The sequence below is a fragment of the Panthera pardus genome, unplaced genomic scaffold (genome assembly GCF_024362965.1).
Source record: "Panthera pardus isolate Hobbes unplaced genomic scaffold, ASM2436296v1 HiC_scaffold_26, whole genome shotgun sequence".
Taxonomy (NCBI): domain Eukaryota; kingdom Metazoa; phylum Chordata; class Mammalia; order Carnivora; family Felidae; genus Panthera; species Panthera pardus.
Window position 1 is genome coordinate 22159246 of NW_026526832.1, and position 18210 is coordinate 22177455.

The window sequence follows — 18210 nt, forward strand, 5'->3', positions numbered from 1 at the left end:
ATACCCAGCAGAACGAAGAAGTCCCATAGGAGTACGCAAACGCACACACATACACACCTCAAACATCTCACAAGCAGCTGTGTCACCGTGTGTGTTATGAGCCAAACCCATCCATTTCTGGGGCTACAACTTTCTATCCAATTTCAAATAACTTCTGCCATTTGGTAATAACATACAAGCTGCAACCCTTTCCTCCCATTGCTTCATCCACACTCCGTGTGCGCAGGAAGGGCACAGCAGCGCGAATGGGGAAGAAAGAAAACTAAGAAGACCCCAAGTTTTTGGTTTTGGGACCTGATAGATGCTGACATAATTTACCAAAAATGCAGGAGGTGGAACAAGCGTGGGAAGTGATGAGTTCTGCTTGAGGATGTTTTAACTGCCTGAAGAACACTCAGATGGGCTTCTGAAGTTCAGCAGAGCTCAGGGTTAAAATAGAGAGGTGTAACGGTGATAGTGATTGAGGGGCACCTGGCTGGCTCAGTCGGTTAAGCTTCTGACTGTTGCTTTCGACTCAGGTCATGATCTCATGGTCACAAGATCAAGCCCCATGTAGGGCTCAGCACTGGGCGTAGAGCCTGCTTAAAATTCTCTCTCTTCCTCTGCCCACTGTACCCTCCCCTGCTTGTGCTCTCTCTTTTCTCTCAAAGAATAAATAAAAATAAAGGTGATTGTGAGTGAGATCACATGGCCCTGGGAAGCCTGAGACACCTACAGAGCATCAAAGGAAGAAGAAGCAAAGGAAAAGACAGAAAATGAAGGGCCAGAGATGGTGGAGGATAAGGGGGAAGGTGCATCATGTAAGCCAAGGGAGGATGGCGTTTTGAAAATGAGTGGCCAGCATTTAATGGCTACCAGTCACTGAGGGTTTCCCTGGTCACATATGATCTCACACTTAATCCTCAAGGCCATCCAGAGGTAATGGTGAACACATTCCTTTCAAAAAGGAAACAGGCTCAGGTTTGTTACAGAAGTTGATGAGTCACACAAGTAAATAATACGAACCCCCATTTCCTTGTCTCTGATGCTGGAGTTGACCTTTGACCGTGCTGAGCTGCATGGTCTCCATAGGAAGGCAGAGGCCAGGTTTAAGGAGTTGAGGGGGGAATGGCAAGTGGGGACAAGGAAACAACACTACAGTGGCGGGGGGCTGGGGGAGAAGAGCGAAGCAGATTGTTTGGACAGGTGGAAGATAAGGGAATGAGGAAAGGTGATTTTTGTCTGTTTCAGGATAAAGCCGATATAAACATTCACTTGTTCATTCAGTAGACATTTATGCATATTGATCATTTACTTCCAGGCACTGAGGATCTAGCAGGAAGAGCCAATGTCCCTGTCCTTGTGACATTTAACGTTTTAGTGGGGGCGGCCAGCAATAAGTAAGCAATTGATAAATACACAGTTGTACATGGAGGTAGGTCTACTAAGCCAAGGCAAAGCAGGGAGAGCTTAGAGAGTGCTGGAATGCAGGAACGGTCACTGGGGGAGAGCAGGAGCGCAGGAAAGGTCTCCGTCCCAGAAGTGACATTTGAGCAGCCCCCTGGTCTTGTGGGTCTTGAGCAAGTGAGTGGCATGATCTCTTGGATTTAAGTGGGTTTGGAAAAGGTAGCAGAAAGGGAAGGGGCGAGTGAGATGCCTACTCTTTGTCAGCAATAGGCCCAGGGCTGGGCCTTCGTGGCGAGCAGACATCCTCTTCCTCTGAAACAGGAGGACTGACTCTGAGGGTGGGTGTCCGAAGAGGGACAGGGACACGAGGGGAGGCCCTGTGGGCAAATGTGAGTCAAAGGATCCAGAGTAGGAATAACGGGTTGAGTCAGGAATGATAATTCTCCATGAGTACAGATAATACCGTGGGATCTGAGCCTAGAGTCTGAGGTGGGGATGCTGGCATTTGGTTTCAGAGGAGGAGAGGTCCTCCTGGTACCAAAGTCTGGGCATCAGCTGTTCCTCCAACAATTGTTTCCAGCACTGGCTGTCTCCACAAGCTTTAGAGTCAGGCCCACTTAGGTTCAAGGCCATTTTTGCCACCAACTGACCTTAGGCAAGTTACTTAATCTCAGCTGTTTCCTCACCTGAGAATGAGAATAATAGTACCCACTTCGTAGCACTGCTGTGGGGGAGAAATGGAATAATACATTTTGGGCAGCCCTTGGTCATCTAACCCCTGACCCCAGAGGTGGCCCCCTGCAGCTGTATTTGGACAGTACAGTTCTGCTTGAGGCTGCACTCCTGGGAAACAGGTAACAGAATTCGGCACAAGCTTCTGATCCTACCTGAATTGCCCATCTTTCCAAAGCACGGCATGATAACATGGGAGAAACTTTACCTTGCCTTCTGTCTTAGCAGGTACTGTTCCCCACAGCCAGTGATTTTCCATTGTTGAGAAACTGGTTGTGTGTGTGTGTGTGTGTGTGTGTCTCCGTGTGCAGCCAGGGGTGAGCAGAGCTTCCTGGCAGCCCCTTAGGCAGATGGACAACGAAGAGAAGCTGAACCCAGCTCTTTCCCTGACGCCCTGTGACCTCAATGATCACCTACCCATGTCAGTGTCACAAGCAAGGGCAGAGAGTTCAGGCATCATATAGACCAGGTCGCACTGTGTACTCTCACTCTGAGGTCAGGTTCCTTCTCGGGCTACAACATTTGTGGAAGAAGCAAGGCGTTTCATGCTTTGAGGGGCAGACCGTCCCTGAATGTGAGTCTGAGCTCTGGCAGTGTTAGGGGTGACTCTGGAACCTAAGAGGCAGTCAAAGCTCTAAAGAGGAAGTGGAAGGGGGCCTACCCCTGCTCGGTGGGCTTGGGAAAGCTGACCCCATGTAGGGGACAGAGCAGGGGGCTGGGGAGAAATGCAGGGGGCAAGTCTGCACCTCCTGGTCACCTCTTTAGGTGTCTGGGCTTTTCAAGGAGTTGCTGGGGCATCAGAACCCCCATGGGTTCCCCAACACCTCTGCAGCACCCCCCCATCCCCAGCCCATACAAGCCACTGTGGCCTGCTACCCTGACTACTCTAGAGTCTCAACTTTTTATCTCCTCCAAAGCAAAGGAGGAACCCATGCCCCAGGTGGCATCTCTGGCCTGAGGAAATGCAGAATCAGGGATATATGGCTGAGGACACACAGCCAGGGGCAGTGACGTCAGGCACCCTCCCCCTTCCCTCCTTGGGCAGTGGTTTCCCAGGAGGTGGGATGAGAGGGCTGGCCACAGTCATATTTTACAGAATCAATAGAAGATAAACCTTTTAATTTTTTTTTTTTTTTTTGAAAAAATAAACCTCAGTGGATCTTTCTTCCTCAAAGATATGGCCTTTAGAAAACTGTGGTCCCTGTGCTTTTTATAAGATACCATTTCAAAAAAATATTTCCACAAAAAGAACTTTTGTTCATAAAAATGATTGATCTTTGATGGCTCCATATCAGTCTGTGTCCATTTCCAGAAACAGTGTTATCTGAACAAAAGGGAAAGGCTTGAGAAACGCCTCTGGCGGCCTGCTCAGTCTCCTCACCCCACCGCTGTCCCCATGTGCTCCCTCTGGGGTCTGTTGGCCTCAGTGCATCTGTCTGTGTCTCTCTTCGTGACATCCCCAGCACGTCCATCTGTCCCCACTCTGCCCATTCGTGCGATGTCTGTCAGCCTCTCTCTCCGATGTCTACTGGAGTGTCAGGAGGAACAAGAGGTCTGTGTGTCTGTCCTGTCGGGTGAGCAGGTTGTGGGCTTCCTTTTTCCAGGAATAGCTGCTATTGGGATGCTTTCCAGGTCAAGGTTACCTGGAGCTGGGTGGTCAGGGGCACAGGCCTATCTGACCTGGTCTGTGGTCAACAGGCAAGAAATGACAGCTGAGGGAACTGGAGACCAGGCTGGTCCCTTCAGGAGATGTCACTGAAGACTCCATATCCCAGGGGAAAAGATGGGTCGCATGTAACCTTCGAAGTAAGTGTGCTAAGGGGCAGAGAAGAAAGGAACGTCGAGCCCAGAAGATGCTGGCTCCTGCTGTTCCAGCCCACGCAAGCTCAGACTTCAAGCAAGGGTGTAGCTGGTCCGCCTGTAAAAGGAAAAGGGGCCAAAGAGAAAGATGAGGGTGGAAGGGGACTCTGTCCTGCCATAGACCCCACGCCCAATGGAAGTGGCAGGTCCCTGCAGTCCTAGCAACTCCTCCCCTTCACAGCCCCTTGGGAAAAGCTACAGCCCTTGTTTCCCCAAGTCCCCCCAACAATTCCCCATGTGCATGTCACTCCGAGTGTGACATGTGATCTCAGTGTTACTCGGCCCAAGTCTGAGCCATCCACACTGAGAATGAGGGACGGATGACAATGCCACTTCCTGCCAATCCTGTACAGTCCAATGTATGCACACGTGCTCAAAGTTCTGAGTGTGTGAGCATCTCCAAAAATGCGGCCATGTGCTCGTGAAAGCCACTGGGCCGGACGTGTTGACGCTGCAGCACCAGCTTGGCCGTGGCCTCTGTGCTGGGCTTGGTTCACGGAAGTGAATAAAACACAGCCCTAGCCGTCCAGATCCCCCACAGTCCACTGGGAAGGCCAGCCAGTGGGTATCTCATCCCTGTGCGGAGGGATCAGTGCTCGGAAGTGGGAAGGACAAGGCTCAGGGAGTGGCTCAGCACAACCTGTGGGGGAAAGAGTAGAAGACAACCCAGCTTTCAGCTCCCAGGCTAGAGGATGGTGCCATCACAGGAGGAGGAGCCTAATGGGGGAAGAAGATGAGTTCGGCAGTTCGGGGCTCATCAAAACTGACTCCACACTGGTGGGACATCAGGAGGAGATGTGCAAATCAGAGCCCGCCATGTGGTTCCGGAACTTGAAGGAAGTCCAGGGGGGAGGGGCAGCTTTAGGAGTCACCGGGCACAAGAGGTGCTTGAGATCAAGCAAGTGGATGAGGTGAGGGGGCCAGGGGCTGAGAAGGGAGCCCTTCCACACCACCCTCTGACAGGTAATCGAGGGAGGGAGACTGAGAAGGGATGAGCAAAGCAGCTGAAGAAAATCCAGGAGAAGATGGCATCACCAAAGCTAAGTGCAGAGTCTGCAGAAGCAGGAGTGCTCAACCGTGTACGTGTCTCGGGGCACCTGCCGACCGGTCAACCTCACACCAGTGGATGTTTGTGCTTCCCTGCCTTGTGTACCCGTGTGCATGGGGTGCCCACCTCTGAAGGCTCAGCCGGCGGGAGTTCTGGCTGGGCACCTTTGGAGTGGGGCTGACCATGAGGATGCACAGACCGGTGAGGATCATGCAGGTGGGCACGGCGCCGATGAGGACCTTGAGGGTCACCACCACCTGCTCCGCCTGCTTGCAGGCTCCTGCCTCATACCCCGCAAACCTGGAGACACAGCATCCCACGCATCCAGCTCAGATCTCATGGAGCCCGGCTCCCTGCAGGAGGGGTCCCAGACACCCCACCCCCACACTACCCTGAAATTTGGATTCACTTCCTGGCCAGATCAGCCTGATCATGGCGGAAGGGAGAGTTGAGAGGATGGGCTGGCCAGGGAGGAGCTCAGACAAAACTAAGAATGTGGGGTACAGTCCCCAGAAAGGCCCCTCTCAGTCATGTGCACAGGGCAACCTGAGGCAGGTGGCTCCCCTACACTCTCTAAAGAGCAGAGCTTGGGTCCCTGACTCATGGGTGTCCCCTGGCCCATTAGGGTGGAGAACTCTGCCCTCTTCCTCCCACTCCAGTGGGAGTTAGTCTTTTGTGCCTCTAGTACAGTCCAGCCCTGGGACTCACCCCAGACTGAGAGTGGAGATGCCCAGGGCGCCTGCGCCGGAAAGCTTGGAGAAGAAGACATAGGATGAGTAGAAGATGGTCTCCAGGCCTGGGCCGTGCTGGTGCTGCAGCTGGAAGTCATCCACCACCTCTGGAAGCATGGACCTGGGGGAAGGGGCTGCAGAATTACCCCTTTTGTCCCCTTGGTAGCCATCAACACGAGAGCTTTCCGGGGACAGAGACCAAATCGGATCCATCCTTGGGTTCCTGCTGCCCAGGACCAGGAGTGGCCCACAGGGAGCCAGGCAATATGTGTGCTTGCGTTTCCTCCCTTCCCCCAACACAGCTGCCCACCGTTCCTGCTGTCTGGTGCTCTTTCAGGAGAGCTCCAGCGACTGAGCTGGTGGCCTCCGTCTCCTGCATGTGGGAGGGCCCTACCCAGCACAGGCTGGGCACAGGGGGCCTGGGACAACAGGTGGATGTGAAAGAGGACATACCCCTGAGGAAGGACATGATGCTCCCACCCCTCCCCCTCACCCAGCCTACCAGGGTAGCAGCAAGGACACAGAAATGCTCATGCCAGATACAAAGGCCACCACATATGCCACAGGTGCTGTGGGCACAGCAGCCAACAGGATTGCAAAAGGCACCATCACCTGGGGAGATAGATACACTAGCTGATCCCTCCACCTGCCCCGGACTTGCTCTTTCAGTCCCACATTCACCCGTCTTTACTAATGACCCTGCACCTGGTCCTTTGCTAGGGATCGAAGACAAACAAATACAGATCAGCCCTGCCAGCTCCCAGGAGGCCGAGGCCCCAAGGCCACTTCCCTGACCCCACCACCTTCCCTGAAGGCACCTCGGCCCTTGCTTCCTGCCTCACTCACACAGATCCCAAAGGCCGATGTCTTCTTCCCAAATCGCTGTAGAACCCACTCCCACAGTGGCGTGCTCAGCACAGCTGAGACCTGTGAACAGACAGAATCATCCCAGTCCGGGCCGTGCTGCCAATGTCTTTACCCACCCAGGTTCCAGAAGCCCTGGCTTTTAGGTGGGATGCTCGAACTCCACTTTGCCCCCAGATTGGAACCAGTGGCTATGAACTTTATGACCCCGGACCCAATCCCACCCTCTGCTGGAGCGCAGATGACTAAGATCACAGCAGAGTCCAGAATGTTGACCAGAATTCCGGCTATGCCATGTCTTGTCAAGGACCACATAGTTCCCCAACCTAGGCCCCTGACTGACCTTGCCTCTGCCACCTCAGGACCACTCACCAGGATGGTTAGCACCACGCCCTGGACATGGTCATGTAGCCGGGAGGCATGTGTACAGAACAGGACCAGGTAGCTCTGCTCCACCTGAGGAGACCAACAGGAAGTAGGCTTGCATAGGGAATGGCAGGAACTCAGAAGTCAAGGGCAAGGCCTAGGTCTCAAGTCTGGCCTCTTCTTTGGGACCTCGAATACGGGTTGCTGCTGCCATCATGCAATCCCCTCCCCCACAGAGGACACTTAGCCCTGACACAGGGATGAATAACCATTTCTAGTCCCTCCTCACTCTTGCCTGGCTAGTGGACCTCACCACGCAGATTCTGTCAGGTTCCTAGCATCGGGGCCCTGACCCTCCCAGCCCCACAAGCTCTGTCCAGGTCTCTCTCCTCCGTGCACCAAACTCCCTAGGCCCCGTGCCAGCCACCATTTCTCCCTATTAAAGCCCAACTCTGGTTGGTGGAGCCGGGAGACCGAAGCCGAACATACACAGGGCAGTATGGCTAGAGCCAAGGCCAGAGGTACCTGAATGGCTGCTGAGATGAACAGGAAGGAGATGACCAGCTTCAGGTAAGGTGGGTGCCGGACAGTGAGCACCAGCCCAGCCAGGAAGCTCGGGCCTGGGCCTGAGGCTGGGACGGAGGAGCCTGCGACACAGGAAAGTGACACTTGGGCTTGGCAGAGTTCAAAACCAAAACCCACGCCCCAGAGGAGTCCTGTCCCTGCTTCTGCTTCCCACACTCTGACTGCACTCCCTTACCTGGTCGCTCCTTCACCCCTAGGCAGAGCAAACTACTGCACACAGGGTAGGTCACAGCAACCACAGCGGAGGCAATGGAGTAGAGACGAGTCTATGGGACAGGACAGAACTGGGGTGGAGGTGATGTCTCCCAGCTACGGAAGAGGGGACACCCCGATGGGGGCAGAGGGACCCTCAGCCCAAGCCCAAGGATGCTGGGTGCCCCTCCTCCCAATCACCACAGCAGGAGATGGAGATCTCAGGGCCCAGAATGGTCCTTCTGCTGCCCCCGTGGCTCCTGCATGAATAGGAGGGCATCCATGCCACCAAGGGTCTGAGCCCTTCCTCTCTCCTTCTCTCTCATTTTTTAAGGCACAGATTTATTGCTGGGACTTCTGCAAGCTAGACCCTGAGGTTACAGTGGTGAATAAGTGACTCCTGCTTCGAGTGTGGAAGACAGACTCGTGAGCCAACAGTTACAATATAGTGTGACTCACAATGACACAGACAAATGTCAACAACAGAAACGGTGCTCCCTGTCACCCAGGGGAAGATATACAAGTAATAAAATATATGTAGACATGCACAGGAGTAACAGTCACCTGCTACAGGAAAAGGTCGCCTCTGGGGAAGGGAAGAAAGAAGGAGGCAGGCTTGGGTGGGCTCAGCACGGTTGCACAGGACCCCACATTCAGGACGGTGCTGGGGTAGGCGTTAATGCTCTGCTGGCACCGTCTTGAAATGCTTGATCATCTTATCTATGAATTCGTGTTTTGTGAGTGAAGTCTGATGGGACGGTACAGCGGGACGGGACGTACCTGAAGCTTTGTGCTTTGGCTCACAGGAGGCTCCACCTCCTGGGGGTGGGGTCTCAGCCTCCTGCTTCCCATTCCTTTGCACTTTAGGCCAGGCCAACCCAAGGCCCCTGTCATCCGCACCCAGAGAGTGACCTGGTACCTTTGGGGAGGGGGCCTGTGGAGGCCTGAGTGGGGGGTGAACATGCATGTGGGTGGAGTCAGTCTGGGAGGGGCAAGGCCACCACCTCTGACCCTCAGCTGGCAGCGTCATGATGGGCCTGAGGGCAACTTGGTGGGGCCCCTCATGCACCTGGACCCAGACAATCCCTCGGTTAGGGCGGTGGGCCGTGGGAAGGACAGACTGACTTCCCTGCTGTCTCTGGAGCCCCGTGTTTTCATTTTGCACTGTAAAAGGCAAATTTCGTAGCTGGCCCTGCAGATGGGTCTGGGGATGGAAACAAGGGACTTCATTGTCATGTCTCTTCAGTGGGCGCTGGGCCAAGATGTGCTACTATTCTCCTCCCATTGATTCTCAAGCCCGGGTGGGGGGCAGAATCCCCTGGAGGGCTTGTTCAAATATGGACTGCTGGCCTCCTCCCAAAATTTGTAAATCGGGGTGGGGTCCAAGATTTGCCTTTCTAACAAGTTTCCAGGTGCTGCTGCTGCTGCTGCTGTCCAGGGACCGCACTTTGAGAACCAGAGCTGTATAATTTTTTTTTGTAAATCTGACATATTTATTAAACGAGCTGGCACACAAGAAAGACGCAGAGAAAAGCAAACCCGGGGAGGAGCAACCTGTGCCAGGACATGAAGGTGAGGGCCACCCATGCTGGAACTCCTTTACAATGGCCACCTGACTGTGCTGGGGGAAGGGCTGGAAGCTGGGGTGCCCGTGTGGGAAGCTGTTGCAATACTGGGGTGACCGGGGAGATGTTGGTGTGTGGGCCAGGCTGGAGCAGTTGGGGATGCAAGGTCATGACCTGATTCCAGATCTGCGGCCTAAAACACGGAGAGGAGTTGGTAATGGGCTGGAGCGGGGGTAACGATTGAAGAGAGAGGACTAAATGATGGCTCCTGGGGTTCCGCTGGATAATGGTATCACTTGCTCAAGGGAAAAGTCGCTGAACTTGATGGATAAAATAGATGCATGTCCCTTAGTTGCTGAAGAGAGATCTGGTTTGCAGGGAGAGGAAGGGGGACTGCTCCCAGGTCTCCCTTGTCCTTGCACACCGGGGGTGAGGCTGGGGGTGGGGGCCACCTAGTCAGGGCTGAGTGGGACAGGCCACAGGAGACGCTTCCTCCCAAGCTCTGCAGGGACGTCAGACCCTCTCCCCTGCCCCTCCCTGCCTGTGGTCCCTCTCCACCCCTCTCCCGTCTTGCTGGTCTGCTTTAGAGGGAGGCAGGACGCCGAGTCCCGCCGGAGGAGCGGGAGGGAGCGAGAAGCGAGCGAGGACAGGGTGGCGTGGGCACTCACCGCGTCGGGAGAGACGGCGACCGGTCCGGGGAGCGCGGCGTCCTCGCACCTGTGCGGCCCGTGGGCGCCCGACACGATGAGGCCGTGGACGGCGGCCCCTATCAACGTCCCCGCCATCTCCATGGTCATCCCTGAGGCAGAGCGGCGCCAGGTGACCGGCGCTGGCGGGCCCGGGGGCGGCGGCCTCCCGCCCGATCCCACGCCCGCACTCACGGTACGCGGTGGCCGAGTCCCGCTCCCTCGGGCAGGGGGTCAGGAGCATGGTGAGCGCCGCGTAGGGCACCTGGAAGAACTGGGCGCCCAGGCCGGGCTCAGGCTGGCCCCCGCGGCCCAGACGCAGCCTCTGGGGGCCCGGGACCACAGCCCCCAGGCCCAAGCCGGTCCCTGCAGCAGGCTGGCACTGCCAGGCTGATCCCCTGTAGCCCAGAGGAAGGGGCGTAGGGCCGGAAGGGTGAGCAGGTGCCAGCAGTGGGGCCCTCCAGGACACCTACCCTCTCCCCTCCACACAGACTTCACAGTGGCCAATGGCCCTCTCTGGGGTTCCCGGAGTCCAGGCCCCGGGCAGGGGAGCCACTTGCTTACCGTGGCCAGGGCCTGGAACAGGGAGTAGAAGGTGGTGTACCAGAGGCCCCGCAAGCTGGTGAAGGGGGGCAGGAACCACAGGAGGAAGTAGGCCGTCGTGATGAAGGGCGTACAGCCCAGCACCCTGTGGAAGCACAGCCGAGGTAGGGCACCAGGACAGGGCGACTCTAAGGGCAAACCTGGAACAACCAAACCCCTCTGGGCAGAAATCCTCCGTCCCCAAGAGGAGCCCCGGGCTGGGGCTCTCAGGGTGGTCGGGGGAGGTGGCGGTAGCCTGCAGTGTGGGGCCATTCACTGCAGAACTCTGGGCACTTGGGGCCTCCACTTGCCCATTCTCTGTATCCAGGCCTTCCAAGGCCTCCAGCCCACCCTGGCCACAAGTAGACCCCTAGATCTGGCCTGGAAGCCTTGGAGGCTTTGTCCAGCCCTGCGCCACCTGGTGAGGGAAAGCCCCTAGGAATATTTCTGAACTCCTGCATGGCTCAGCCTGACCTACTTGGGTACCAGCACCTATTACTGTCCTGTCCTCTAACCATCCACTGGCTTTCCACGGGGGCTGGGAGCCAGGATCTGTGGGGCTGTGGGGCCGCTCACCAGGGCATGAGTTGTCCAGACCCTGTCCTCCTACTTCTGTTGATGAAGAACCCAGCCACAGGGTCAGCAGCTGCCCCAGACACCTTTCCTCCAAACAGGACAAGTGACACCTGGGCAGCAGGGATCTGAAAAGCACAGGTCGGGGGGTGGGGGGGATAGCCAAGGCCCCGCAGCGTCAGAGAGGGGTGTCTGGGCCTGCCCACCTGCCAGGAGAAAGTGCTGGCAACCTGGCAGGGGGCAGAACTGTGGTGTGAAGGTCTATTTGGTCTCTTTCCAGGGACACAAATCCAGAAGGCTCTAAGGGCACGCCTGCACTAGTGAAGAGAGGGGCCAGGGGAGGAGCTGACAGGCACACACTGGCACATTCCCGTTATCACTCATGCCCAGCCACTTCTGGAGGAGGCTTGGGGGCCCTCATCAGAGGTGGCTCAGTGCAAGAAGGGTGACAGAGGTAGGCTTTTTGTTTCACAATGTAAATGTTTTATTCGTTTTTCTGATTACATAAATGACACACTCGTTATAAAAACATTCAAACAGTACAGAAAAATACGAGCAAAGCTCATCTGAAATCCCCCCATCCTGAGACAACTGCCAGAGCATTTTGGTGATCACCTTTTCAGGCATTTATTCATGTGCATTCAGAATTTATAATTTTACCTAAATGAGATCGTATCAGTGTCATTAAAAAAAATCATAGGTACTATATTAGAAATCTTTTTTCTGCTTCCCCTCTGTCCTCCATCCACCATTCCCTCCTATAGCCAACATTAACAGCCTATAGATATCCTTCTGTAATTTATTTTCTCCATGCTTGTATTTTAACCATATATAGTCACATACACATACTCATGTACCTACATACATGGGGTGTGTCTTTGTTTTGGTAAAATGGGATCAGTTTGTATCCTGTTCTCTCAAAGTAACTTCTCTCACTTGAGGGTCATTGCGGAAATCCCTCCAAGTCAACTGGTATGGATCTAGCTCATTCTTTTGAATGGCTACAGAATAGTCCATTATGTGGATATTGCATAACTTATTATACAACTACTTCTGTATTGTTGGGCATTCGTATTGTTTCCCGATTTTTCACTACAAAAAGCCCGCAGTAAACATCCTTGAGGAGGTTGCCCTCAAAGGCACTTGGCTTCCTGTCAGGTTGGGGACAGCAGTGCCATCTGCCAAGTGAAGTACAGGTAGGGTTGGAAGAAGTGGGTACCAAGGAAGATGGGGGGCCCTGTGCTGCTGTCCACACTCACCTGTGCCACATCAAGCAGGAAGAGTTGCAGGTAAAAGGCAGTGGCGCTGGAGGCCACCTGGTTGGGGATCCCACCAATGCCATAGCACACCTTGGTACAGAATGAGAGGTGACCAGCTCTGCTGTCCTGGGGAGAGACGCAGGAGCTAAGCCCCCCACCTGCGCGCGCATGCGCGCGCACACACACACACAGTTCCCCACACCCTCCTGACCCCCATAAGCATCCTGAGGTCCCTATGTCTGGAGGGCTTTTCCAGTAACCTCTCAGTCCTGATTTGCCCTAAATCATCTTAAAAGGAAGTGAGGCAAAGAGGAGGAAAAAAAAGTCCTAAACCATGACCTCTCAAAGATTCCACAGTGGAAGTTCTTCCTTACACTTCCCTCTCCGTGCTTACTGCTACAGTCTGTTTTACTTTGAGTCAGCAAGCCAGAGGGAACTGGGGGGGTCAGGAGGCCCCCAACTTTGCCACCAACTCCCTGTGTGACCTTGAATAGATCACTGAATCTAAGCCTCGTCTGTCAAATGGAACATTCCTGCCAACTTCAAGAGTTGTTTTGATGCACAAACGAAGCCGAGTGTTATTTGCTCCAGGAGCGGAGTTTAATGTTCAGGATTTCTGCCAGCGCTGAACCACTGGCAGCCTGAAATCAGCCGTGGCGAATTTATACCACAGATATCAGCAAACACTACATATCAGAGGTGCTTTCTTTATTTTCCTGGAGAGACTGTTTCCCAGCCCATCACTGAGATAAAGTATTGTTTATGACTCCAAATGTGTGCGTATCTCACAAGCCCTAAGCTATCCAGTGAACTCCAGACTGGAATATTCGACTGCCTACTCAGCCCCACATGGTTGCCTACCCGGCATTTCAGCTAAGCATGGTCAAAACACAACTCCTGATTTCCACCCATTGTCCAACCCAACTCCTAACCCTATTGTCCCCATTGCATTAAACGGCCTCCATGTCCACTCAGCAGATCAAGCCACAAACCTAGGAGCCCTTGATTTCTCTTTCCCAATCCCCCCACCAAATCGATCAGTGGCCTCCTAAATGGCTTCCCTGTTTCTGCTCTCGTTCCCTACTGTCCACTCCCTATCCAGCCGTGTAACATAAATTTGATCGTGTCTCATCTCTGCTTAAAACCCTCCAACAGCTTGCCATTGCAGTTTGAATAAAATTCCGCATCCTTCCCATGGGGCCTACAGGAGTCCACAGTCAGCCCCTCCCCCCATTCCCACCTCACTTCAACAGCTCTCCTCAACCATGGTGGCTTCCTTGCTATTCTTCAAAATGACCATGCCCATTGCTGCCTCAGGGCCTTTGCACTTCCTGTTGCTTCTGTCCACAAGGCTTTTCCTCCGAGTTTTTGCAGAGCTGACTCCTTGCCATTCAAGTCTAAGCCTGAATGTCATCTCAGAGAAGACTACCCATGTCTCTCTCTCTCAATTATACTATCTGATATGTTCTCATTTATTTCCTGCCTCTCCCCACAAGAATATAAACTCTCTGAGAGCATGCACTATAATTTTTTATTCACTACCATGTCCCCAGTACCTAGAGCAATATTTGGCATATGCTCAGTATAGATATGCTGAAGAAATAAATGCCATGAAGACACTATGTAAAAGGCTGTTTCTCCAAAAGATGCTGGGAATCCTTCCTTTTCATCCTTTGCTCAGGGACATAAGGGGGAGTAGAGGGGACTATGACTTTACCCATTTTAGTATCTTGCGGGACACCCCAAATGGGCCCTTCTGAAGGGAAGTTCTTGCTAGATAAGGGTTTATCATATCCTTTGCACACTCTTCCTGTTCTCAGAAGAGAACCACACACAGGGCAAAATGTGATGTCCTTTTCTGACATTGGTGTGAACATTATTTCAACTTCCAGAAAATGTTATTAACAGGCAGAATCCAACTTGATAGCCCCACTTCACCCCATGGGACTCTTGTTTCCCCCTAAACACTCCTAGCAAGCTTCTGTCACGTAGAAGTCACTGGAAAGAGAAATTCCAGCTGAAACTCTCTTGGAACCTCGAGGATGACAGTTTCACCCACTTAAATCACAAGCCTTTCACAGTTAACGGAGCACCGGTTTTGGTGCTAGACTAACTTGGATTCAAATTCTGTCTGCCACTTCTAGGGCAAGGTACTGAAACGTGGCTGGGCTTCACTTCCTCATGTGTAAAACGGGGTAAAAAATACACCTCGGAGGGTTGTTAGGAGAATGTAAGCCTGGCACTTCAGTTTTCCCTCTTGCCATTAATCTCACCCCGAACTTCCCTGGGAAATGAGGGTCTCCAGGGGGCCTCCTTATCTCACTTTCTTTCTTAGGGGCCACAAATCCTTTGCTCTGAGGCGTCTGAGAGGAAGAACTGAGGCAACAAAGGGAAACCAGGTGCAGCGGCGCCACGACGGACCACTGCGCGCGGAGCAAGCAACGGACCTGTGCGTCCAGCGGCAAGCTCGGAGGTCCTAACCCCTCTCCAACCCGGCCGGGCAGGCGCCCCGCCCCGGCCACGCAGGAGATGAGGAAAGACGAGGACACCCCTGCCTTCCCACCTGCCCTCCACCCTCACTGGGAAGCCGGCTGCCAGGAAGTCATCTCTGGGGGGCGAGGGCCCAAGAGAGCCTGGTGCCAGGTTTTGAGAGGCTGGCTGAGCCTGCACGCTGTGCCAGGAGCCTGGGGTGAGGGGCAGCCCCGCACACACACCTGAAAGTCCCACCTGCCCGGGGTACAGGGGCGCCCTGGGAAGACCCGGGGTGTGGTGGACAACAGCCCTAGATTGGGAATCGGGAGCCCAGAGACCCGCCCTGGTCCCGCCAGCCTGGCTAAGACGCACCCAGCGGGTTACTTCACTTGTCCAGGACTCGCGAGCATCTGGCCTCTCGGCTCTCAGCGGTCCGAGTCCACCAAGAGGGTGGGATGTGGGGGTCGGAAATCTGGAGCCCCGGGCCGGGGCCCCGCGCCCCTTCCCTCCGCCTCCCTCGCGCAGCCCCAGCTCCCCACTCGCCCTCGCCCCGCGCTCACCGAGCCGCGCTCCGAGGTGCGCGCTTCCGGCGGCGGCGGCGGCGGCGGCGGCGGCGGCGGCGCCTGGACGGCCGGGGCCCGGGGCGCTCCGGGAGACGAGGCCATGGCGCGCGGCAGCTCCGCCCGCGGCCGCTGCCCTGCGGCGTTATCGGCCGGCCGACCGGCCGGCGCCCCGGGCCCCGCGGAGAGGGCGGCCCCGGGGCCGAGTGGGCGCGGCGCGGCGAGGGGCGGGCGGCGCGCGGGGCGGCGGGAAGCCGCGAAGTGCTGTTTCGTTTCCACAAAGGCGAAGTGCCTTGAGCCCAAATTCGCAGCGGGAGCGGGGGTGGGGTGGAGGGGCGGCCGGGAAGTCCCTGGGGACCGCTCTCCTCGGGGAAGGTCCCGGGGGGAGGGAGAGAGGGAGAGGGAGAGGGAGAGACGGACAGCCAGCGGCGGTTCGCGCTACACCCCTGCTAAATCCTGGCGGTGAAAGTCGCCAGATCAATTTATTTGGAAAACGAAGCTATAGAATGGACTTGTTTAGACTAAGATTGTGGCCGAGAGGCTTCCAACCGGTCAAGTTTAATACAAGATGCCTGAAACACACGCTGTCCAGCCTCACACAGATGGCATAGTATAGCCATGTAGCTAAGTTCTGGCCGGTGGATGGCTGGAGAGCAGCGTTCCAGAAAAGTCCTTACGAGAGAAGGGGTCACATCACACACTGACTTCAGACTTCAGTGTGTGAAGTCAGTAAAAATGCACCACGGACGTAAGCGTAAAGGTAAAAGTATACACCACCTCGAAGAAAACCGGAGCAAATCTACACAACCTTGGGTTAGACAGCCGTTTCTTAGGACACCACAAGCTGGACCATATCTAGATGAACAACTGTGCTGCAAACAATCCAACGAGTGAAAAGACAACCCTCTGAATGGGAGAAATATCCCCACATCATAAGGGCTGGTACTGGAATATATAAAGAACACTTACAACTTAACAATAAAACACTTAAAAACGGGCAAAAGATTTCAAGAGGTACTTTTCAATAGACAAAAAATAAGCACATGAAAAGATGCTTATGTCATTAGGGAAAACCAAAACTACAAGATCCCACAGCACTGGATGGCTAGGAATAAAAAGACCAACAATAACAGCACTGGGGAGGACGTGGAGAAATCACACATTGCTTGTGGGCATGTAAACTGGTGCAGGTGCTATAGAAAATGTTGGCAATTCTTCAAAAAGTTAAACGTGGAATTAGCATATGCCCCAGCAATTCTTCCCAAGTATATACCCTAGAAAAAAAACATGCTCACACAAAAATTTGAACACAAATATTCATATCAAGATTTAAAATAACCAAAAAGTGAAAACCCAAATGTCCCTTAACTGATGGATAAATAAAATGTGGTAGGTGTATCCATACAGTGGACTATTTATTATTCCACAATAAAAAGGACATGGATGAACCTTGGAAACATTAAGTGAAAAGATACGAAAACCATATACTGTATGATTCCATGTATACAAAATGTCCAGAATAGGTGCATCAACAGAGTGTAGAACTGAGGGCAGTGAGTACAGGGTTTCTTCTAGAATGAAAACACTAGACAGAATGAAAACACTCTGAAATCAGATTGTGGTGATCCTGTGGTTATACTAAAAGCCACCGAATTGTACAGTTTAATTGGGCTAATGGTAAGGTAGATTACGTCCCAATAAAGCTACTTTGTTTGTTTTGCTTTTGTTTTTAAAGGGAAAGGTGTGTGCTTCTTCCCACTGGATGAAATGCAAATGTGGTGACTGGTGCTAGGACAGTCATCTTGAGACATGGAGGTCAGTGATGGTATGTGGAGACAAGCAACACGAGTCTGACCTTTCATGAAATGCTTCTACCAGCCCTGAATTGCTTCCATCCAAATTTTGCATGGAAATGAGTAACATTTTATTTTGAAGCTACTATGAGTTTAGATTTTCTGTCATGGCTAAATACAATCCTAAAGTATGCACCATCCGGTCTAAAGCAAGCCATTCCATTTCCAATGCCTCAATTCTTTTTGAGGTGTAACTGACACAGAACAGTATACTAGTTTCAGGTGTACAAAGTAGTGATTATTTCCTTATACTGCAAAATATGCCTCAATTCTTTAACCTACAAAATGGGTACCTTCTGTTTCCTTGATTGCAGCCTTATCAACAGTGGAAGGAGAATTAGATGATACATGTGCTAAATATTTAATTCTTTGGAAACTAAAACTCAAGCTGAAATTTCTTTGAATAATCTACCTTTACATACATTTTATTTGCGTTTTTAGGCCTGGGAACACTTCATTCCCAATATTTGTACTCTGCAGCACATACTACCACAGTTTTAATTTTGAGAGAAAAGTTAAAAAAAAAAATGCCCTGCATCTTTTTTTTTTTACCCAGAAATATAATTAAAATACAAGGCATCTGTCCCTAACAGCTATTGTTCCTAAAATGATGTTCCTAATATAAATTTTTAAAGACAGATATGTTAGACTTCAAGAGATAAAACAGCAGGATTACAATAACCAAGAAGCCTGCCTTTTAATTAAATAAAACTAAACACTGAGTCACTTAAAAATATCTGAAAGGATGAACACCAAAATGTTATTAGAGGTTACGTTTGAAAGGTGAAATAGGTGATTTACAGATCATTTCAGCATATCTGCATTTTCTAATTTTCCACAATGAGTATGAATTACCTGTGAAAAAATATTTAAAATAAATGACAAAGAGCCAAATA

At 52.9% G+C, this 18210-nt stretch overlaps 1 protein-coding gene across 1 annotated transcript; it reads right to left on the reverse strand.

Annotated features, from left to right (window-relative positions):
* Positions 1–3370: 3370 nt before the first annotated feature.
* Positions 3371–15452, reverse strand: MFSD2B (MFSD2 lysolipid transporter B, sphingolipid). The gene is given in 14 exon segments (XM_053891117.1): positions 3371–4036; positions 5153–5326; positions 5735–5878; positions 6260–6369; positions 6604–6684; positions 6994–7077; positions 7513–7634; positions 7748–7838; positions 9998–10128; positions 10211–10289; positions 10580–10703; positions 11174–11298; positions 12430–12607; positions 12609–15452. Coding segments are annotated over 14 exon segments (1512 nt in total). The 5' UTR covers positions 12653–15452; the 3' UTR covers positions 3371–4011.
* Between the last annotated feature and the right edge of the window lie 2758 nt (positions 15453–18210).